At 42.3% G+C, this 24,119-nt stretch overlaps 1 protein-coding gene across 5 annotated transcripts in view; it reads left to right on the top strand.

Moving 5' to 3' along the window:
- hipk2 (homeodomain interacting protein kinase 2) overlaps positions 1-9,808 on the top strand; it is a 183,355-nt gene extending 173,547 nt beyond the window's left edge. For all 5 annotated transcript variants that reach the window (XM_055650352.1, XM_055650351.1, XM_055650353.1 and 2 more), the window contains one exon: positions 1,037-9,808. In XM_055650352.1, the coding sequence (XP_055506327.1) occupies positions 1,037-1,498 (462 nt within the window). In that variant the 3' untranslated portion in view covers positions 1,499-9,808. The remainder of the gene's footprint in view (positions 1-1,036) is intronic.
- The last annotated feature ends 14,311 nt before the right edge of the window (positions 9,809-24,119 follow it).

The following is a 24,119-nucleotide window of genomic DNA, read 5'->3' as shown; positions in this document are numbered from 1 at the left end:
TGTAATCGTCCAGTAAAGACAGGAATGGGTCACAATGGGATCACACTGTTGGTAGAGGCGTGAGTGTGTGGGTGATCTCTCCACAAGTAAAGAGAGTACCAAATATAACTGGAACCTCAGCAGTTGTGTGGAGAAAGGTAGACAGGTCTGGGATCCCAACAGTTGTGAGGAGAGGATCAAGGATGATTGGATCCATCTGGTTGTCGACTTGCAGCTGATCTACATCCACACGCTTCTAAACTCTGTCTTTAGACTTTAGAGATACAGCGCGGAAATAAGCCCTTCGGCCCACTGAGTCTGCGCTGACTAGCGATCACCCCATACACTAGTCCTATCCTATAAATTGGGGTCAATTTACAATTTTACCAAAGCCAATTAACCAACAAGCCTGTACGTCTTTGGAGTGTGGGAGGAAACCGGAACACCCGGAGAAAACCGACGCGGTCACATGGAGAACGTACAAATTTCGTACAGATGAAAAAAATGAAATGAAATGATTCAATTTATTGTCATTGTCAGTGTACAGTACAGAGACAACGAAATGCATTCGTTGGCACCCGTGGTCAGCATCGAACCCGACTCTCTGGCGCTGTAAGGCAGCAACTGTACCGTTGCGCCATTGAGCTGTCTCTCGTAAAGAGAGTATCGAGTGTGAGGGGATTGAAGTGCTGTTTAGGATCATCATAAAATAATATTGGGTGGAAGGGAGGGAAGAAAGATCTTGGAAATAAAATAGTAAGATGTCTTGAACATTCTCAATAGGAACCTTAGGGGTAACTTTTTCACGCAAAGGGTGGTAGGTGTATGGAACGAGCGGCCAGAGGAGGTAGTTGGGGCATGTGCTATCGCAATGTTTAAGAAATGTTTAGACAGGTACATGGATAGGACAGGTTTAGAGGTCTATAGGCCAAATGCAGGCAGGTGGGACAAGTGGAGATGGGATATATTGACCAGCGTGGGAAAGTTGGGCCTATTACTACGCTGTAAGACTCTATGACTCACATGTTTCTCTCTTATATCACTCAACAATGAATAGGCTCAGCAACACGTGACTATACCGGAGCGGAGTGGGAACCATGGACATCGACGGCAGCAGGCTTACATCACGCCGACCATTGCACAGGCTCCGTACTCATTCCCGCACCGTAGTCCTTCGCACTCCACTGTGCATCCTCACCTGGCAGCAGCTCACCTACCGGGCCAGCCTCACCTGTACACCTATGCCACACCCGCCGCCCTGGGTCCCACAGGAACAGTGGCTCACCTTGTGACGTCGCAGGGTTCTGCCAGGCACGCCTATGCGACCCACCCTGGGGGAATTGTTCACCAAGTGCCCGTTGGCATGGGGCCAAGAGTACTGCCATCTCCTACCATACACCCGAGTCAGTATCAGCCCCAGTTTGCTCATCAGACATACATCAATGCTTCGCCAGCCTCAGCTGTCTACACAGGATACCCACTGAGCCCAACCAAGGTAAACCAGTACCCCTACCTTTAAGACTGGAGATCAGTAAGACGTTGTACTGAATTAAAACAAGCAGCAATGCATCTCACATTTGGGAAGGTACTTCAGAAACGGGCTGCAAGGAAGTGTGTCCGGTCATGGAATGAGGAAAACAAATTTGTTTGGGAAATTTGTTTTTTTGAAAAGAAATCACCAAAACTTGAGTCTGCTAATTGACTTCGGGTCAATGACGAAGATGTTCAAAGAGGAGTCGATCAATGGAAGGGTGGGGGACATTAAGGATCTACAACCTGGAAGCGACTCTCAGAGTTTGGTTGACTTTTATCAGTGAAGTTCAGTAAATGTACAACAGCTGTTGACTTTCCCAATTTTACTTTCTTTTTATTTTTGTTTTGAAAAACAAAGAGCTGCTCTTCCTTTTCTAAATAAAACAATCTTTGTGAAGGTAAAGGTTGCCAGGACCCCTTAGAATGTAGAGTCAAGGAAAGCTTCATTCATTGACGCAATACCAATAGATATTACTTGTGATTACACAACCGTGATTCAGCCTAACTCTGTTCTTAAGGTGTACTAGTCGTGTCTATTCAGAGCTCCAGTGTGTATGTGTGTGTGTGCGCATGTGTGCTGATTTTCTTGTCTGTGGTTTCTTTAGTAGCGAGCTTCCTGGCATAGACATGGTTTTGAACATATTCCCTTGTAGTGCCTTACAGAAAAGGATGAGAGTTCCACCAGATTTCGTACAGATTAATGTTGGGACAGTCCTCCTAATTATGACTCTTGGGCATTATGATCTTGGGTGGTAGGAGGGACTAGTTGTAGGAGACCAATGGAAGGTGGGGGTAGGGAGGGGTTATGGGCGGTGATTGGTGAGAGAGAGGGAGTGCACACATCCCAGCATATAGCAATCTTCTGGCAGAACTCTGTGGGTCAGGCAGCATCTGTGGAGGGAAATGAACAGTTGATGTTTCAGTTGAGACCCTACCTCTGGATTGAAAGTGTAGAGGGGAGATCGCCAGTGATTGCTGGAAGTAACCATGGGCTGAAGATGAAGGAATTTGACGAGGAACCAAGGTGGAGTGTGTGACCATATAAGGGAGGTGTGGTGGGCAGGTAGGGACAGAGAGAGGGGCTGGAAAGGGGCACGATGGGAAGAGTGTGTGAGGCTCTTCCTCATCCACACCATCTGCCCATCACTGACACACTCCTCCCATTGAGTTCACTCTCACTTTTCGAATCTGCCCACCCCACCTTCCTTATTTGGACCCACCTTTCACCATTCCATCATCTCGGCCCCTGATTACCTCCACCAGTAACCAAACCCCCACCCGAGACTCTATTGATACCTCCACCCCTCTCTTCCCCACCTGACCCCATCCACATCCCCTCACCCAGAGCCACTTATCATGTGCCTGCTCTTACCCTACCACCTCGACCATATACTGGTTTTGCTCCCTTCCACCCTTTCCGACCAGAGGATGGGTCTCAACCTGAAATGTCAATTGTCCATTTCCTTCCACAAATGCTGCCCTACCCGCTAAGTACCTCCTGCAGATTGTTTTTTGAGCTCTGGATTCCAACATCTGCATGTCTAATGTCCCCACTTGTTTTCTTGCATCACCATTTCCGTTGTGTGCAACGTTACAGGTTCCAATTCCATAGGTTTTGTCTTCTCATGTCTAACTATTGTCAGTGGAAGAATATAAAATCTCAAAGAAGAATGCACAGTTAGCCCTTTAAGCACACTCACAGTTTCCATGTGATTAATGATGATGGGTGGCTTCCCCTCCCCTCTGCACATTGATTTGCCAATTTTTTGAAACATCAATCTCCCTGAAAAGTAATCAAGTGTCGCCAATGATAAAATCACCAGTGTTCCTGCCCTCTTAAAGATGCCAATTGTCGTGAATCAAGTACCCTCTTCAATTAATTGGTGCAGGCAGGCAACACTCGCATAGATGGATATACAGCATCACTAACCCTGTCCTTGGCAAAACTGTTGGACTGGGTAAATGGAGAATAGAAAATGTAAGGAGGCAAGGTCACATAAAGTTGCTGTGCCCCACAATATTCAAAGTTATGGGATGAAGATTTATTAGTTTATGTGGAATGAACACATTCCGGGGTCATCTTTAGATATAAATCCTCCCAGACTACCCTTCTGTTCTTTTTCACCAAAATTAATTATTTCTTACTTGGTTGAATTAGTGTTTTCATTTTGATATCAGCCATGTGTTTCAACTAAACAAGCAATTTTCTGCCATCAACCACTGAGAACATAATTATCTGCTCAATCATTGGACTTAGTTTCCTGTTGTCCACAATATTAACCATGTTGCATCCAACCCAAGCAGGACTTCAATTACCTGCTATTTTTTGTCTCTAGCCCATCCAATTTCATACAATACTGACCAGCCTTGACCTAATCATATGGTGCAATAAGCTTATGGGCAAAATCGCCTGCTCCTTTTCTAATTCTTTAATTGCCTGGGTGAATGTTTTTTTTTTGGTACCTTGTTGGAATCTCACCTGGAATCACAGCTCAGCCCTATCTTGTCCAAATGTGCTGGCAGGTGTGAAGGTATGGGGCTGAGTGTTCTGCTACACCTGCCCAATGTACTCAAGCATTAAAACCAATAAGGCTCCACCTTACTTAGTTTAGTTGTGGCCCTTGCCTGAAGATAGGACCAGCCTGTGCAAAGGGTTTCAACAGCTCACTGATGACAGGCAGGGAGGTAAATGAAACAGATAGTTTGAGAACACAATACTAGTGATTTTGATCAGCTCTGACCCATGACATTTCAGTGCTGAGTTTGACCACCATCTGGTGGTGAAAAGCATCGTGATTCTGTATGTGTGCTTGTGTGTGTTGGGGAATAAAAGGCAGATTGGAAATATAGGAACCTTTTAAATTGGTACAGTGTCATGAGCAAAGTAGGCTTTTTCTTGAAAAATATCTTATGGAAAAAAATGTTTTGTTTTTTTAATAATAAGTATTTCCTTGATCAATACACAATTTGTGACTGACATTTTTAAAAGAACATTTCAGATTTTTTCTTGTCAGTGATAGGTTTTACATGTAGCTGCTGTTTTGAATAGTCTGAATTAGCATTGATTTTGTTTTTATACCTTGCCTCTGGTTTTCTTTCTGGTGACAACCAGCTCCACATATTTTTGTGGAAAATATTTAATTTCTTCCTTGCTGTTTACTTCAAACAATGTTGTATTTATTTCCTTTTTGAGCAGTGTTGTCCAATACAAAAAACTACTATCCACAGGGCTCCCTTTAGATAGTCATAGCAATCTGGACTCATTTTTAATAACAGACACTCTCCCATCCTGATAAATGTGAAACACGTGTACATTCACTTAACAAACATCTAGTACCCTTCAGTAACTAAACAAGCAATGCAGTCCTAATGATCAACACTGACTCTATTTATCATCTTGCCATTCTACCAAGAAATGCACAAAAGAATCACTTGGGTAAGTCATGTGAATGTGACACCAGTGGCAATTCTATTTTTGATATTTAATCCAACTCTTTCTCGATTACCATGTGGCTAGTGGCTAAGGTATTTGGCAACACTGCTTAGGGGCAGATGACTAGTAGAGAATTGAAGGAGTTCGGAATGCACTTCTGCACACAGACGACGTTGTATTTTTAAAGGACAGGTGAGCTGTGTCAATTGGGTTGCGACTGGTCTGGGAAGAAGTGCATTGCAACTTTTCGAAAATTCAAACATTGTCGAGTTGCGACAACTGTTACTGTACGTTCTGAAGGCTGGGTCTTGCTTTGGACCTATCAGTAGCCAGCTTCAACCCTGTTGGGGAAAAAAGTTGGTTCTGAGTGAGAATGGAGACTCAAGGAAAAGAACGAGTAAAACATACTTGCAAAAACAAGATGGCTCTTGTCACCAAAGAAATCACGTTGTATTGCTTCATATTTTCTTTGCTGCCCCTTGACTACTTGGTTGTTTCATGAAGCTTTCTTTACCCTGTTAGGAGGAGGGAGCTGGAACTTGTTCCTCCTCTTGTGTAACTAACACTTATTTCCTAACTTCATTTTTTGTCTTTAGTTTGGAATTTCTTAGTTTAATGATGACTGGCATTGCTGCTATTTTGATGTATTTATACATTTGAGTGAGTCCATATCTGTTCTGTGTGTATATACATATATTTATATATATATATATAAAAAAAAGAAAACAAATGTTCCTAATCATTAAATCCATGAAGGGGCTCAAAAATCTACTGAGTACCAGGAAAAGTGAGCTGTCTGCACAGTTTAGTTCTTGAGTCACGTGAGAATCGATTTTTATTCTGTTTAATGAATTTGTACATGTACCTTTTAAAAACTTTTTGATGCAAATGTTCATCAGTTCAATGTCGACCAAAAACCCTCGTCCACAACCCACCCGCCAAGGCTGGTGGACAGATCAGCATTAACTTTGGGAGGAATATCCAATCACACATGCAAATATTTTGTCATGGAACAATGTGTGGCTGAAGTTTCTGGGTAGCTTGAATCCATTCGGTGTTGACTTTCATAATGCTTACTTACTTACTTTAGATTCTTTGCTGCTCACTGTACGTTGGTTAAGACGAACCGGTAGACTTTATGCTTGTTAATCCAAGTGAATTGCTATGGCAGTGGTGCATTTTGAGCACCTTTACGATTCGGCTGAAAGTGCCTTTGATTCAGAAGACCTTCTATGTATATTGGCAATAGTGCATTGCTTTTAACAAAAAAAAATGTGGGTTTCCTACATGCAGCAGTTCTCTGATGCCAAGCATGGAGTGTAGAGATAACTACAAAACTGGCAACAGTCCTCCAATGCAGGCCCCCTTGGCACCAACATTGTTCTGTTAAACAGAAATGCTCCTGTGCTGGAGATATTATAACAAGCAAAGAGTTATATAGATCGGAGGTGAGAAACCTGGAATTTAAAGAGATGGTACTATACCAAACATTAGTGGAAGCAACCCAGGAGAGACACTGTGATGTTGTAACAAATGGTCTCTTTTTCTAATTTCCTTCATTAAAAGTTCAAGAGATGGTAATAATAATAATAAAAGATTGTTTGGGAGATATGGGGATATTGTGATGAAACTGCCAGGATTGACCATACCTGGGCAAACATTAGAATGAATTTGGGATTTAGATGGAATATCCTCCCTCATGTTCCCCGCCTCTTTCTTAATTACATCTACGACTTTGCATAAAAATCTTTGAGAGCCAGAAACATGTCTTGGAACTGCAGGAGGGGAGGGCATTTGCATTTCAGCAACACAGAAATAACATTCATATGTTATTTTTAGCTGCTGAATTGCAAAGATTTTTATGGTTCCTGCCTTGGAATAGATCAAATTTATGGCTGATAATAATTTTGTGAGAAGATTCTTTTTATTACACAAACTAAACCAAACTAAACTCCACCAAGTACAAAAGGGGTTGATTTAGTCCTTCAACCATAATACATTTGACATAGGTGGTGGTGTAAAGGGGTCTCTTTTCCCTGAATGGCTTCAGCCCTCCCCTCCCCTCTCTCCTCTTGTCCTAGGTCCTTGCTACCATGCTGATTAATTTGATGCCTTGCTCAAGGAGCCGATCTACTCTTGCGGAGGCAAGATTTACAAGAGCATTAAATGTAGAATATCGACTGACACAGGAACAAACAGGTCTTTCTGATGTTTCCAATGTTGGTCCTGTTCAAAGTAACTCACCCAATACAGATCTTGTACTTTCTTCTCTGTTCCTACTCCTTGACTGAATTTAGTGAGCCATCTGGGAAGCACATTATTGAACTATTATAAACATTTTAAGCTCTTTGATCATCTATAATACATACCAACTCCAGTTCTGTATTGAGGGTATAGTGATGTTGATAACATGTACATGCAGCTGAGTTGATAAGAAGGGAGATGGGTGTGATGGTTTCAAAAAGTAGAGAATTGCAGTATGATGATGAAGTTAGATATGAGTCAAGGTGACACAATTAATGAAGCAGGACAATTGCAGTGTGCACAATTCACAAAAATGAAAAATGAGGGGTACTGTAGTTTGAATGTGGTTGGTATATATTATAGTTGCATCTTTAGATGCTTCTGAGTGAAGATTTAATGCCTGTCGTTGCTTCATCTTCCAGTAAAACTATAGTTATTTACTTATTGTTAATTACTCAGTACTTGCCACCTGTAAAATACACATTGACACCAAAATTCTACTTCAAGCTTTGGAGAGAATCCTGATCCCTTGATGAGAACCAAGCCTGGCTGCTGTCTCTGCTTCATTCACACATCACAGAATATAAACAGGCCAAGAATTGGCAGGTTCTAGTGAAGAGAATAAAGAGCAGCACGGCAGTAAAATAAAATGTCCACCCTGCTCTGATGACTTAGTCATGACATGACTACATTGGAATGTCCAACTCCCCCAGCCCAATTCATATTTCATGGCCTTCTCACACTATCCTGATCTGCTAATACTGTTTATGTGAACACTGCACAACCTTCCTCAACCCACTCTATATTGCCACACTTGATCACACTATCCTGTCAATACCATTCACACTGACCAACTCATTTTTAACTATCAGCTTGGTCTGCCCACATCATTCCACCGTTTCACAGTCCTTAGACCAAGTTGTTTTGCATTACCCATTTTTAGGCTGCCCACACTGTACAGTTTAACCCCAAATGTTTCTACTCTCTTACATACCTGGCTAATAAACGGACGAGCAGAACTCAAGGCAGATAATTGTAGAAACAAGGAACTGTAGATGCTGGTCTTTCCTTGGAAGATAATTGGTTTTCCGCTCTAGTGAGCCAGTGATAGTAATAACCAAGGAAAGAATCAAATAATAATAAATAATATTGAATGAGTAACTTAAAATAACTTAAAATAGATAACTTTTCATCTATCAAAAAATTTAAAAGTGTTTCTTATCCTCAATTTCTTGGTAAACACAATAACACAAGAAAATAGGAAATTGCCAGTTCTCTCAGGGCAGCCCCGGCATTCGATATGGTCATGGCTGATCTATGTTGACCTTTTCTGTGCCAGTTCCCCATAACCTTCACAACCTCAATCTTTCAAATGTTTATCAATCTCCGTCTTAAAAATATCCTATGATCTGGCATTGACCGCCCTCAGTGACTGAGAATTCCAGTGAGAAGAAATTTCTATACGCCTCAGTTTTAAATGACTGACTCCTTAATTTGTAGCCAAGTTCCCTTGTATGTGACTCTTCCACTGTTGAGAACATCTTAACATCTACCTTGCTATGCCTCCTTAGGATTTTATTTGTTTGAATAATGTCACTCCACATCGCAATAAACATGGAATACAGACCCAAACTATTGAGCCCCTCTTGATCGGACAACACTCTCATCCAAGAAATCAGCCTGGCAACCATCCTTTGGACTGCTTCCAATGTTACTTTGTCTTTTGGGTAAGATGACCAAAACTGTGCACAGTATTCCAGGTGTGGCCTCACCAATGTCCTGTACAACTGTACCAAAGCCTCACTATTTTTCAAATCTAACTCTTTCACAATAAGGGCCAAAATGTTGCTTGCCTTTCTAACTACTAGTTTGATCTGCCTACAGCTGATTATGATTCATGCAGAAAAACACATAGATCCCTCTGAACTTCTCTCGTTTTCAGTCTCTCTCCATTTAGATTACAATAATCCATTTTTTGATTTGTCTTGCTGAAGTGCATGACCTCACACCTTAAATTTCATTTGCCGGGTTTTCACCAAATTACTCAATCTATATATCCAATTTCACAATCACACTCCCTTATCACAATATGCTCTTTCACCTATTGTTCTATCATTGGCAAAATTGGAAACCTTAAATTTTGTTTTTTACTCCAGGTTATTAATGTAAACAGTTGAGGGTCCCACACCACCCCAACCCACATATGGTTTATGTAACTGTTGGTTTTCAATCCATACTAACGTACTTCCTCAATAGTTTGGGTTCTTAATTTATGCATCAGTCACTTATGTGGAACATTGTCAAATGCACTTTGAAAATCTAAATACATCTACCGATGCTCTTCTATCAACTCTCCCCCTCACATCCGCAAAGAATTGGAGCAAATTGGTCAATGATGATTTACCATTCATAAAAACATGTTGACTATGTTTGATTAAATTTGGCTTTTCTAAAGGATTAGTTGTTCCTCTTTCATTATTGACTCCAGCATCTAGTCACCAGTAAATATGAATCCAAATGGATTTTCAAGCCTCACCTTCTGTCTTCCTTCCTCGTTGAATAGATTTACATTGGCTGTTTTCCAATCTTCTGACACCATCCTGGAAGTTAGCAAGTTTATTAGTCAACCAATCGGTCCACTAATCTGCAAACACTGTCATTAAAACCCTGGTGCGGTAAGCACTCAAAATTATTTCCCCTAACTCAAACTATTATCAGATTGGGTTGTATTTTGCTGACCTTGGCGAGGTGTGTGGTACAGTGTCATTTTGAATTTCTTGCAGGTGCTTGGAATTAAAGTTCTTCAAAGCCTGGTAGATAGTAAACCCCCCCATTTATTGATATATCTTGCTGGGTATCTCACCGGACTGAATTGGAAGGGGTGGGGAATGAAGGGGACATAAAGAGGAATTTATTTTGTCAGCATGGGGCACATTTATTGGACTCATCTAAATCATTCAGCTATACCCACCTGCAACTGCGGCTGGTTTCTCCAAGATACATTTTGAGGTTTTTTTGGACTAAGAAACCCATCTCATCCTTGTTCAGCGTCAAGGCTTGGATATCTGTATTCATTCTCCGTAGGTTTGTGTGTCAAAGTGTTTCTCTGTTTTTCTTTGTGGACTGTCTTTTTGCTCTGTGGTTTGTTGTCTTTTAAAGGCATGAGTGCAGGGTGTGGGGTGGGGGGAGGTGTGAGATGTCGTAGGGTTATATGTACAATGTAGAAACTTATATCTTTGCCCCATATTCTAGATATGGTTATGAGAATGTTTATTTTACCGAATTGTAGAGTGTTTAAAAACAAAATTCAGCCAGAAACTCAGTCGTAGCTACTAAATGCTTGTGTTTTTCTTTTAAAAAGATGTTGTGAGCTCACTCTTAACTGTTTCAGTTGTAGGAGGAATGAGTGGAAATTTTTATGGTCTCATCCTGAAACTAATATTAGCATTGTAAATTAAAAGAGGATTTTAATGGAAAAATTATAGAGTATATAGTTATTTTAACTGTTACTACTAACTGTAGGGAGAAAAGGGGGTCTATTGTTGTGAACTGTTTAGCTTGTAGTTCACTGATTGTTGATCATTTTTTCGGTCTCCAAGGTGAATCTGCTTATCTCCTAATCAGAATATATACGCTCACATATGCATATTGTATATGTGTAGAAATGTAATCACACACTGTCTTGAATTTGCATTAAACTGTTTTAAGTCACCACATGACCAGTCTGTATGCGTGCCTATCTAACTGTATCTGTCACCGTGCACTGTCAACATGTCATGCCACCTGTGATGCCAACTCTTTCTTGTCTGTCTTTGGAGGGCTCGAGATGGATTAATGGGAAGCAATTGGGGCTTATCTTTTATGGGAGCTGGCAAAAACAGATGAATCTATCTAACTGCTCTTTTATCAAGCCAATGATCTAGAGATTTGAACGGAAGAGCGAGAAGGGGCACTGCTTAACTGGGATTGCTTGATTGATACTTTATTGTCACATGTACTTGGTACAGTGAAATTCTTTGTTTTGCATACAATACACAAAGTATGCAAAGAGTCACCTTGTATGTGGTGCTGACAAAGGTACAAAAAAGTATTCAATATAGTTCTGATGATCCCTCTTCCTTCTTGACCCCTCCCCCCTGCCGTGTTCCTCTTTGTTCTCAATTGACTCCCCCCCCCCCCCCCCCCCCCCCCCCCCCGCAAGGTCACACCCCCCCGCAGGTACCTCTTTGTTCTATGTGGGCTCCCCATGAAGAGTCCCTCTTCGTTGGAGCCACTGTGGATGAACAAGTACAAGGAAGATGAATGAATACAACTTTGTTAGTTATGAATTATGGTGTGGGCAGCAGTTCTGGATAACATCAAAGGTACTAAGGTTTGAATGATGGAGGCCGATTAGAAATGATTTGGAATAGACATATCTGGAGATATCATGCAGGGTCTAATGAGCTAGAAAGTGATGGCATGATAAGTTGTTATTGGGGTAGGTGTTGAGATTAATTAGTTGCACATAGGTTTCATAGGCAAATAGTGCCTTCCCGCAAATGGTAAATAGTAATTGTGAACTTAAAATGAGAATGCTGGTATTGAGTCCTACATGTATGTGGCCAGGAGGGGCTGAATTGAAAGAAACTGTGAACATACTTCCCACCATCTACAATTCCAACAAAGCGTGAGATGCACATTGCTATTATTTATTATAATACATTTCTTAGGCAAAATTAATTAAATTAAAAAATATAACAATTTTAAAAAGCAATTTCCAATGACAGACTGATCCTGTGTTTCTACATTGGTTCTTATATTTGTTGTCAATGGGATTGGCAACTCTGCACAGGGATATTCCTCGGGGTTTCATCACTCGATCCCCTATCTTCAACAAGTCTGTCCCTTCCCCTGCTCCATTGATCACCTAACATTACCCTATCATCATCTGAACCAGCTTACCAATAAAAAAGTGAATATTTTGTTAGTCAATTGGCTCATTTACGACTGTGCAACAGCATTGTCCCTGCGCTTTCTCTCACAGAATTAATAGGTAACAATATTCCAATGAAAATTTTTTTAAAACCTTTTTATAATCCCCAATCCTTTTCCCTCGTGGGTTACACACAACACTCTCCTGAACATGTATGGAGACTAAGGGCATTGAGGATGGATTATATGAAGGTACAGCATAAAATTCCCTAAGGGGAATATGCAAACTGCCCAGAGAAAATGCATTATATCTTCTCTCACTCAATTTCCCCACCAATTGGCCTTGGTCTTTCTATACTTCACTACTTCAGCAAAGGTAAGAGTGGCAGATCAACACCCACTGGCCAAAGACAAACTGTACTAGTTAGTGTTGCTGCTAAATATGTAGGAAGAAATAAACGAAAGTTCTCATAAAAACCTTCATGTTTAGGTCTGGCTTTATTATTGTTATGTGTACCAAGGTACAGTGAAAAGCTCTGTTTTTCAAATTAGATTATACTATGCATAAATACAACCAAGCCACACTCTAGTACAATAGATAGGGAAAAGAGAAAGATACAGAGTGCAGAATATTGTTGTCGGGCATTATAGGATAACAGTTCCAGAGACAAAGTCCAATGTCCACAATGAGGTAGAGGAGAATCGGTCAGTTCCCTAGCTGATGGAAGGACCATTCGGAAGCCTGATAACAGAGAGGGAGAAGCTGTTGCTGAGGCTGTTCATTAAGGTAAAGTACAATCGGGCCACCAGAATACATTATTGGCATCTGCATTTATAAAATTATACTGCTGCTGATGGTTGAGTAATCGTAAAGACTGCCGAATAATGCTTGGAAAGCTCCAGTAGCAAAGTTTCAAGGGATGTTCTACTTTACTGCATGATGGTGGCATGTCCAAGGAACAAGTCTGTTAAACCCATTAAGCCTGCTTTGCCATTCAGTTTAATCATGGCTGTATTTCAATCTGTATTTCAATTATTCAACTGTCTTTGATCACATCCCTTGCCAAAAGTTTTACTGAAAACAGAAATTATTTGGATTTTTTTTTCCTACTGTGAAACTGGAACTTTTTCGGGGTGCTTTAAAATAGGTCTCAATCTCAGCGGGAAAGTGCAGACTTCTGTTTCATTTCTAGACCAAAATGCAAACCACAATCTAATTCTGGAGTGTTCGTAAATGCAACAGAGTGGGCATCTTGCTTATTGAAAACCAATTCACAATGCCTCATTCATCTCACTCTGGGAGTTGCTAATCTAGTCTTGTCGCCCGTCTCCACACGCACACAGATAAATCACTTTCAACTGTTAGCAAAAGGACTATAGAGAATTTTGGGGAAGTTCTTGAACCATGCCAAATTTACCTCCCAGTGTTTCCATAAACTTTACGATGGAAACCCAAATGGCCTCTGCTAAATGGGATCCACTTCAGAGAATTCCACTCGTTTGAACATTTTAATGACAGTCATTTTGCAGGAGGTTAAGTTCAGCAGAAATTGAAGATTTGCAGGTAGTTTATCAAATGGCAACACTGACGTAATGTTACCTGTAAAACATTTTAGTGGCACATTATTCAGCATGGGATTGAATAATTGAATAAAGCAATCATTAAATAAAATATAATTGAATCATTGGATTGTTGTTAAACTCTCAATCCACCTTTTTACCCCAAATTTCACATTTTCTTCTGATTTGATTTTGGCCATTTCTGACACCAATCATTTTTTGCCTCCTTTGGAAACTGCTCACTGATGGCCTTGTAGTATCTCAAAGTCGGTGTTGACTTAGTGATAGCATTTTCATTCATGCCACGCATCAGGGACTTGATTGTATTATCACAGTAGGTACTCCAGTTTAGCACATATAAATCTGTGCTGCTGTAGATACCATTAATTTGGGTGGCATGTTAACAAGGTGCTCACTGCCCTCTCAAGTGATAATCATCAACTAGTTCAAGGAAGACTAGGAGAGTTCTTCCTGGGTGTCCCGATCAACCCTGCAACCAATTTGATTATCAAGCTGCAAAGAGCAGAGAGAAGATTTACAAGGATGTTGCCAGGACTCCAGCCAAAGCTCTAGGGGGAGATTGGGCAAACTGGGACATTATTACATGGTGCGCAGGAGGCTAAGTGGTTATCTTATAGAGGTGTGTGTAAAATGATGAGGGGTAGTGATAGGGTGAATGCACAGTCATTTACCCTGGGTTGGGGAAATTAAGAACCAGAGGACATAGGTTTAAGGTGAGAGGGGAAAAATACCAATAGGAACCTGAGGGCAACCTTTTCAATCTGAGGGTGGTGGGTGCATGAAATGAGCTGCTGGAAGAGGTAGTTGTGATAGGCACAATAACAACATTAAAAAAAAACACTTAGACGGGTACACAGATAGGAAAAGTTTCTGGGCCAAATGTAGGCAAATAGGATTAGCTTACATGCTTGGTTGGCGTGGATGAGGGGCTGAAGGGTGTATTTCCATGCTTTATCTATCAAAATGGTTCTCAACAAATTTGAATGAAAGCCCCACTTGTTCTCTTTCTGTAACATACATCCACCCCATTAAATACCTAATAATGACACGGGACCCTCTTGTGAATAATCTGTTACTGTGCCAAAGAAAGCTTATTAGCAGCCTTACAGACAAGGCAGTTTGTGTGATTTCTATATTTTCTTTAAGAAAAATCATAAAGTTGTACAACTTAGAAATAGGCTCTTTTTCCGGCAAACATATGTCAGGTAGAAGAGAAGAGGACTTTGAGGTGCATAGGGGATATAGGCGAGATCTTAAGGAGAGGAGGGCAAACATGGGACATTAGCTAATAGAAGTAAAGACGATTCCAAAACCTTTTATAAATATATTAGAAGCAAGAAAATAGCTCGGGAAAGAACATATCCCCTCAGGAACCAAAAGGGAAGTCATTGTGTGGAGTAGGGGAAATGTGTGGTGTCCTGAATAAATAGTTTGTGTCAGTATTCGCCAGGGAGAAAGATAGGGTGAATGGAGAGTTAGATAAGAAGGGAATAAAGGGTTTTGGGACAAATGTGGAAGACACTAGTGTGCCTGCAATCCTAGAGAGTCAGGGGGTAGAAGTTAGTGGAGTGGCGATTACTAAGGAAAAGATGCTGGGAAAACTGAAAGGTCTAAGGCTGGTTAAGTCACCTGGACCAGATGGACTGCACCCCAGGGTTCGGAAGGAGGTGGCCTCAGTGATTGTGAAGGCATTAGCGGGTTGGCTGGATGGCAGAAGGCAAAGAGTTATTTTAAAAAACACTTTTTTAGGTTGGCTGCCAGAGACTAGTGGAGTTCCGCAAGGGTCGGTGCTGGGACCGCTTCTCTTCACGGTGTATATTAATGATTTGGATAAGGGGATTGAAGGCTTTGTGACCAAGTTTACAGATGATGCCAAGATAGGTGGAGGGGCAGGCAGTGTAGAGGAAGCAAGGGCTCTGTAGAATGACTTGGATAGGTTAAGAGAGTGGGCAGAGAAGTGGCAGATGAAATTCAATGTAGCAAAGTGCAGTCACGTGTTTTGGTAATAACAATAAAGGCGTAGATTATTTTCTAAATGGAGAGAGAATCCAGAAATTGGCCCAATACCTGAGGAAGGATGTGTTGGCTCAGAAGAGGGTCCAGAGGAGGTTTGCAAGAACAATTCCAGGAATAAGTGGGTTAACATGATGAGCCCTTGTGGAGGAACTTCTTTAGTCAGAGGGTAGTTAATCAGTGGAACTCATTGTGGAAGCCAAGTCAGTGGATATTTTTAAGGCAGCGATAGACAAATTCTTGATTAGAACGGGTGTCAAGGGATATGGGGAGAAGGCAGGAAAATGGGATTAGGAGACAAAGACAGCTATGATTGAATGGCGGAGTAGACTCGATGGGCCGAATGGCCTAATTCTACTCTTATGACTTGTGAAATGTTGGAAAATGGGATTAACATGGATAAGCATCTCAGTTGGCATGAAAGAGACCGGCTGCAAGCCCATTTCATGCTATGCTACTCCATGACCGTACCTATGCCTCTCATCTATATTACTAAATGTCTGATCTTGACCACTTCCTGTTGTTCTGTATATTGATTTTAGAAAAAACGCTGCCACTTACAACTGTGATTTTTGGCCATCTTACTCAGAGTCCCCCTCCCCTGCGCAGGACAAGAGGATTTTTCCCATCGATGAAAAATAAAAGCGTTATTAGTGTTTAAAAAATGTTGAGATTCTCTCCTGAAGGCCACGCCCCTTCTGGAGGGACTATAAAACCCAGAAGTGTTGAGTGCCTCAGTCAGTCGCTGCAAGATGGGGGAGCGAGAGGGTCACATCTCTCAGTCTGAGCTGTGAATAACACTGAACACATGTCTACTAAACTGTGAGTGGTTTTACTGACCTGTCAGTGTCCTTCATGTGGTTTGAAAACATAGTTTGGAAATGCCTTTGGTATGTAAATGCTAAAGCTGTGTTGCCTTTGGTTTGGAAATGCTAAGCTGTGTTGCCTTTGGTTTGGAAATGTGAAAGCTGTGTTGCCTAATGAAAGTTGCCTTGCCTAATGAAAGTTGCCTTGCCTAATGAAAGTTGCCTTGCCTAATGAAAGTTGCCTTGCCTAATGAAAGTTGCCTTGCCTAATGAAAGTTGCCTTGCCTAATGAAAGTTGCCTTGCCTTCTATATATTTAAGTCTCATCATGACCACTTTCTGTTTGCGCTTTATATTGATTTTAGAACAAACGCTGCCATGTATGGCTGTGATTTTTAGCCGTCTTACTCAGAGTCCCACTCTGCTCATCAGGTGCTGAGGATTTTTCCCATCAATGAAAAATAAAAGAGTTATTTGTGTTTAAAAAATGTTGTGATTCTCTCTCCTGTCAATCATGTCATGAAGGCCACGCCCCTTCTGGTGGGAGAGGGGAGGGACTGTAAAACCCAGAAGTGTGGGCGTGGCTCAGTCTCTGCAAGATGGAGGAGGGAGAGGTCACGACTTGCTGCCTTTTGTGGCCTTGCACCCTGCTTGAAATGGTATGAAACTGCACTTGAATTTGGTGGCCTTGCACCCTGCTTGAAGTGGTAAGAAACTGCACTTGAATTTGGTGGCCTTGCACCCTGATTGAAATGGAATTTCAAGGAATAAAAGTGAGTCAACTGCCAGCTCACCAGCCGTGAGTGGGTGTGTTGCCGACACAACAGGCTTGAGTGACTGAGCTGCCAGCCCAATAATCCATTCGGCCCACAATGTCTATACTAGCCCTCTGGAAACCAGTCCCTTCAGCCCACAACACCCATACTAGCGCTCCAGAAAGCCCCCCCCCCCCCCTCCCCGGCCACCAATGGTGGAGATGTGGAATATTGCGTTGGGGGACCCGTGTGATTACTTAGTCTAGTAATCCTATATACTTCCATCAGGTCAAACCTCACCCTCCTTCATTTCAGGGTAAAAAAAACCCAGCCTGTCCAATCTTTCCCTATGATGAATGTCCTCCAATCCTGGCAAAATCATGTTGAATCTCCCCTGCACTCTCTCCAGCGGTATCACATATCTCGTGAACAACTAGAACTGCACACTCCAAGCGTGGCCTAACAAGTGTTTTCTAATGTTGCAACATAATGTCGCTCCTCTTATATTCTGTACCCTGATCAATAGGCAAGCATGCCACATGCCTTCTTTGCTACTGTATCCATCTGCTTTGGCACTTTCAGGGAACTATTGACTTGGACCCGTAGGTCTCTCAAGATAATTTCAATGACTATGATTTGAGACAATTTTTTGCCAGTCATGTGAATCTTGATTCTCTCTTTGGACAAGTTATTGATCTGCAATGTGTTCTATGTCTTGAATGTGGGTTTTGTAAACAACCCTCTGGCCATTGAAACAAAAGTTGACATGATCATTAGCTCATTGAAAATATTACATGCAACAGCAAAGGCAAACTAAGTAATTCTCCTTTTACGTTTGGAGATCCATGTCCAACTTTCCTCCCAACTCTTTCTAAGTAATACAATCATTTCCAAAGCATGCAATTAAGTCATTTTTGGGTCAATTTCATTAATCTGCCTGAAGAACTGAGTCTTCAGTTCTTTGGAAGCAAAGAATTGGCAGATTGAAACTTATTATTGCCATAAAACTGTTGGATGGCAATGTCAATGGACATTCAGAGAGTGCAGTGGGAATTTGCTAGCAATGAAGTTTGTGAAGCAAACAAATCACCTGGTCCCAATATGATGTATCCTTGATGCCAAAGAAATTGCAAACTTGGAAGTAATGTACTGGAAGTAATGAAAGCAAAGAATGGGAATAAAAAGCAAGTGGTAATGTGGGAACTGCAGAGGTTGGTGCTTAGGCCCCATCTGTTCACAATCTGTATAAGCGATTTGTCTGGGGGACCAAATGTCAGCTTTCAAAGTTCGCTGAAGATAAAAAATTAAGTAGGATCCTAACGAGTGTGTACAGAAGCTTCAACAGTGTATTGTCAACCTACACAAGTGGATGAGAACATGGCAGAAGGCAGAACATGTTAGGTTATTCACTTTGGTACTTAAAGGGATAATTAAAAGTATTTTTAAATGGTGATAAATTGTGAATTGTTTATGTTCAAAGGGACCTGTGTGAACTTGAACACGAGTCACTGAAGGATGACAACATGCAGTTCTGAGGCAAGTGGTACACTGGTTTTTGCTGCAATATGATATGAGTAAATAAGTAAAGATAGTTTAGTGCAATTATACAACAGTGCACCTGGAACAATAGATAGTTTTGATCTTCTATCTGAGAGCAGATTCAATTTCTATAGAGGGAGTGTAATTTAAAAATCCCATGACTGATTCCAGGGATACAGGTTTGCTACATATGGAGTAGATTAAATTTATATAATCTAGATTTCAGAAAAATGAGAGGATATCTCTTGAGCGACAGATGGAAGAATCTGAGGCTGGAAAAAGGATTCCAGGATGGTCTGGTGTCTTCCTGCTGCCAGGGTCCAGGATGTCTCACAGCGTTGTAGAACATTTTCATGGAGGAGGATGAGCAGCCAGAAGTTGTTGTTAACATTGGTACAAATAACGGGAAGGAAAAAGAGATGAGGTCCTGCAGAGGAAATATATGGGGGCAAAAGATTAAAATATGGGACCTCAAGGGTTATGATCTCCAGATTACTCTGGTGCCATGTGCTTGTGAGGGTAGGAATGGGAAGACAGGACTGTTGAAGTAAAGGACTTAGATTTAAGGTGAAAGGGGAAAGCTCTAATAGCAACCTGAAAAGTTAGTGGAAGATGTGTCAAAAATACTTCTCTTTGCTGTGAACAGTCTAATTTCGTGTTTCAAGTGCAGAGCAGTTCTGTCGGTTCAACTGCCACTAGCTATAAAGAACTTTGAAGTAACCACTTTATTTCATGTAACATGCATCAACGTCCTTTGGAAGTGTTTAGTTTAGAGATACAGCGCGGAAACAGGCTCATCAACCCGCCAGGTCCGCGCCGACCAGCAAACCCTGCATATTAACACTATCCTACACACACTTGGGACAATTTTTACATTTACCAAGCCAATTAATCTACATACCTGTACGTCTTTGGAGTGTGGGAGGAAACCGAAGATCTCGGAGAAAACCCACGGGGAGAACGTACAAACTCCGTACAGACAGCACACATAGTCTCCTGCGCTGCATTCGCTGTAAGGCAGCAACTCTACCATTGCCCCCACCTTGCCATTTATTTGATTGTAAAGCATTTGCCTGCAAAGTAGTCTCAAAAAGACTATCTAATTCATTCTCCTCAATCCAATTAAACTACTCTGAACTGGAAAAATCAGATTAGACTGCATGTAGGTCTTTTTGATACATCTTGCACTAACATTTCTTTGTAAGGTTTTACAATCAAATAGAGATTTCAACCAGACCAGGAGCACAAATTACATAAAATAAAGAGGTTTGCAACCAGTTATTTCAAAGTAGTTTTTAGTTAGTGACAGTTAAATTAACAGAACTACTCTGCATTTCATAAGATCATGTGATAAGAGCAGAATTAGGCCATTCGGCCCATCAAGTCTAATCCACCATTCAATCATGGCTGATCTATCTCTTCCTCCTAACCCCATTCTTCTGCCTTCTCCCCATAACCTCTGACACCTGTACATTTTTTTGAAACAACAAATGAGACTATTTGCAGCGTGGAAGATTTTTTGATACATCTTGAACACATTTTAAGGTTAAGGCATTACAATAGACAATAGGTGCAGGAGTAGGCCATTTGGCCCTTCGAGCCATCACCGCCATTCAATGTGATCATGGCTGATCATCCCCAATCAGTACCCCGTTTCTGCCTTCTCCCCATATCCCCTGACTCCACTATCTTTAAGAGCCCTACCCTGGCACAGGCACAGCTCACGGACGATGAGGTGCCCGCCTACCGGACTGCCATCTCCGGCCTCCGCCTTGAGGATGTCCCTCTTGGTCCTGGGGGAGTGACAATCCTGTGCGATGTGTCGTCCGGTCAGCCGCGCCCCATCGTCCCTGCCACCTGGCGCCGGAGGGTGTTCGAGGTGATCCACGGACTGGCTCACCCATCAATCCGGGCGACAACGGCACTAGTGGCTGCTCGTTTCATGTGGCACGGTCTGCGCAAGCAGGTTGGCCATTGGGCTCGCACCTGCATTCCGTGCCAGACAGCAAAAATCCAGCGCCATGTCCATGCACCTCTCCAGGAGTTTAGTCTACCTCACCGGCGATTCGACCATCTCCACATAGACATTGTAGGGCCTCTCCCGCCGTCCCGGGGCATCACCCACCTTCTTACAATGGTAGACCGCTTCACGCGATGGCCGGAGGCCATTCCGCTGGCCGATACTTCAACGGCTATGTGTGCTCGTGCGTTGTCCGCGCACTGGATTGCTCGCTTCGGTGTGCCGGCGCACATCTCCTCAGACCGGGGGCCACAGTTCACCTCCGAGCTGTGGTCAGCCATGCCTCGCTTGCTGGGGGCGCGGCTACACCACACCACGGCTTACCACCCGCAAGCTAACGGTCTGGTGGAGAGATTCCACCGGCAGCTAAAGGCAGCACTGAAGGCACGACGCTCCGGCCCCGACTGGATGGACGAGTTGCCGTGGGTCATGCTGGGCATCCGGACTGTTCCCAAAGAGGACTTGGCCTCATCATCGGCGGAGCTCGTGTACGGGTTGACACCCACGGTGCCCGGGGAGTTCATGCCGTCGGCGCCAGGGCAGCAGGGAATGCCCTCATCCACCCTAAAGCGCCTTCGCGAGCGAGTTGGTAGGCTCACACCCGTCCCGACGTCCCGCCATGGGACATTTCGCCCACACGTGCCATTAGCCCTCGGGGGCTGCCCATGCGTCTTCCTGCGCCGTGATGCCCACCGGACGCCACTCCAGAGGCCGTACGAGGGCCCGGTCCGGGTGCTAGAACACGGGCAGTCGACATTTGTCCTGGACATGGGGGGCCGGCCGGAGGCAGTGTCAATTGACCGTTCGAAGCCGGCACACCTGGACATTGACCAGCCGGTGCTGGTTGCACAACCTCGGCCTCGAGGGCGCCCCCCCCTTCACGGCTCCCTCCACCTGTCCTCCCGCCGGTCCCTCGACCTGTCCTTCCACCTATGCCTCCGCAAGCCCCACGATCAGCTGACTTCCGCACGCGGGCCGGCCAGGTCGTGCGCCCGCCGGTGCGTTTCGTGCCTCTGGTTCTGGGGGGGAGGGGTCCTGTGGCGGCTCCCAAGGGTCGTGCCATCATTCTGTCGAACCCCTCGGCACGGGAGTGGTTCAGTCCGGAGGCGGCCCTTAGCCAGAGGGTTTAAAGGCAGGGGTTTGGGTTCCATCTTTCTCTTGTTTGGTCTTCCCTACAACTGGGAGGAACATAATAAAAGGTGCCTCTCAAAACACTGGACTTTGTGCTTCCGTTTGAGACCCATGCACTATAAATACCCCGTTTCTGCCTTCTCCCCATATCCCCTGACTCCACTATCTTTAAGAGCCCTATCTAGCTCTCTCTTACAATCCAATAACATTTCCAAAACATTCAAGAGCACGAAATACATAAAATAAATGCCTTTACAAAAGTTATTTCAAAGTCCTTTTTAGTATGTGACATTTGAATGAACCATAAAGGGTCAGATTAACCAAACAAGGTTAATCTGTTTTATCCCGTTGGATTGCAACCTTGTCTTGGTCGGGGAGCTTGTGTGTCTCAGTGACCCCGAGAGCTATGCCAGCGGGAGATTTGCCTCCTGTTAGGGTCTCCCATGCTGGACAGGTCAAAGGGTAGAGGCAAGGCGAAGAGCGATCCACTGGTCCTCCAGGTTGGAGGTTGAGCATAGGGCTAACAACCCTGTCTCGTAAAACAAATATGTTACGGAAACAGCAACTGAAGGAATCAACAAGGACCTTCGTTACTGCCCTACATGCCAGGAGGCATAATAGGCAGTAAGTAAGTAAGTAAATTAATCTGTTTGCAGCAAGGACAAATCTTTTTGATATATCTCGAACAGATAAGGATTTTACATTAAATAAACATTTCCAATGGACGCAGGTATGAATTGCATAAAAATAAAGTCACTAATAAAGAGTAAATGATGCATAACTACTATGCATCAGAAACACCAAATTAGATTGTTTGCAGCAAGTAGGAATCATTTTGTTCTACTTTGCACTACCTTTTCAAGTTTAAGTTTTATCATCAAATTTACATTTCCAATGGATTCCGGAGCACAAATTGCATAAAATAAAGCCCTGTACAGTTATTTCAAGGTTCTTTTCAGTGGCAGTTGAATTATGCATACTCTGCTATGGGAATAGCAAATTAGACAGTTTGTAGTAAGTGGGAGTCTTTTTTGATACATCAGGCACTAACCTCAGGCTAACAACAAATAAACACTTGCAACGGATGCAGGATAATGGATGATCTAAAATAAATAGTTTTACAACCAGTTATTTGAAATGTTTCTCAGTTGGTGATACAGGCACCTCACATTTTACGCGGGGATACTTGCTTGATTAGCAGTGCGGAGATTAAAAAATCATATATCTCAAACATATGTCAGGGCACCGTATGCAACTACGCTGCCATACAGTGTCAGGTATAAAATTTAGCACATTATTCTGAAAATGGGAACACAAGTTAAACTTCAGTAGTAATTAGACAAGCATGATATTCTAAAAACGGGTAAATGAAGCATGCATAAAACATGAGGTGCCTGTAATTAAATGAAAAGAAAATCACTTTGCATTGGAAAGAACAGATTATTCGAAGTGGATATTTTTTGATTTTGAAGTATTTTTGATATTTTTTGTACTAACATTTCTGTGCAAGGTTTTACAATCAAATAAACATTTCCAATAGTACTGGGAGCATGAAGTACATACAACAAAGTTATTTACAAAAGTTATTTCCAAATTACTTTTAGTTGGTAGAAGTTGAAGGAAACATGACTACTCTGCATTGAAACACCAAATTAGACTGTTTGCAGCAAGTCGGAGTATTTATGATTCATCGTGTACTAACTTTTCTGGTTGAGATTTTGCAACGAAATAGGTATTGACAATGGATACAGGAGCATGAATTGCACAAAATAAATTTATTGACAAATAGTTATTTCTATATAAGGGTTTATAGTGAATGAAATTTTTCCAATAGAATGAGGAATATGAATCGCATAAAAATAGGTTTACACTTATTGCAAAGTTTCATTATTGCAAAAGTTAGTTTATTGCAAAGTTATTTTTAGTTTGTGTAGTTGAATAAACCATAACTACTCTGCATTAAAAACAGCAAATGGACTGTTTGTAGCAAGTGGAACGTTTTTTGATATACCTTGCCCTAGCTTTTTAGGTTAGGATTTTAACATCAAATAAATGTTTCCAATGGGTCTTGGTTCTTGGTTTCTTGGTCCTCCAAAATATTCCAAATGGAATTTAAACTGGAGGTGGTGAAGGGAGGGCTTAAGCCAGAAAGGGTTATTGGGAAGAAAGAAG

Source organism: Leucoraja erinacea, chromosome 19, assembly GCF_028641065.1.
Source record: "Leucoraja erinacea ecotype New England chromosome 19, Leri_hhj_1, whole genome shotgun sequence".
Lineage (NCBI taxonomy): Eukaryota > Metazoa > Chordata > Chondrichthyes > Rajiformes > Rajidae > Leucoraja > Leucoraja erinaceus.
This window is presented reverse-complemented; position numbering and strand designations above follow the sequence as displayed.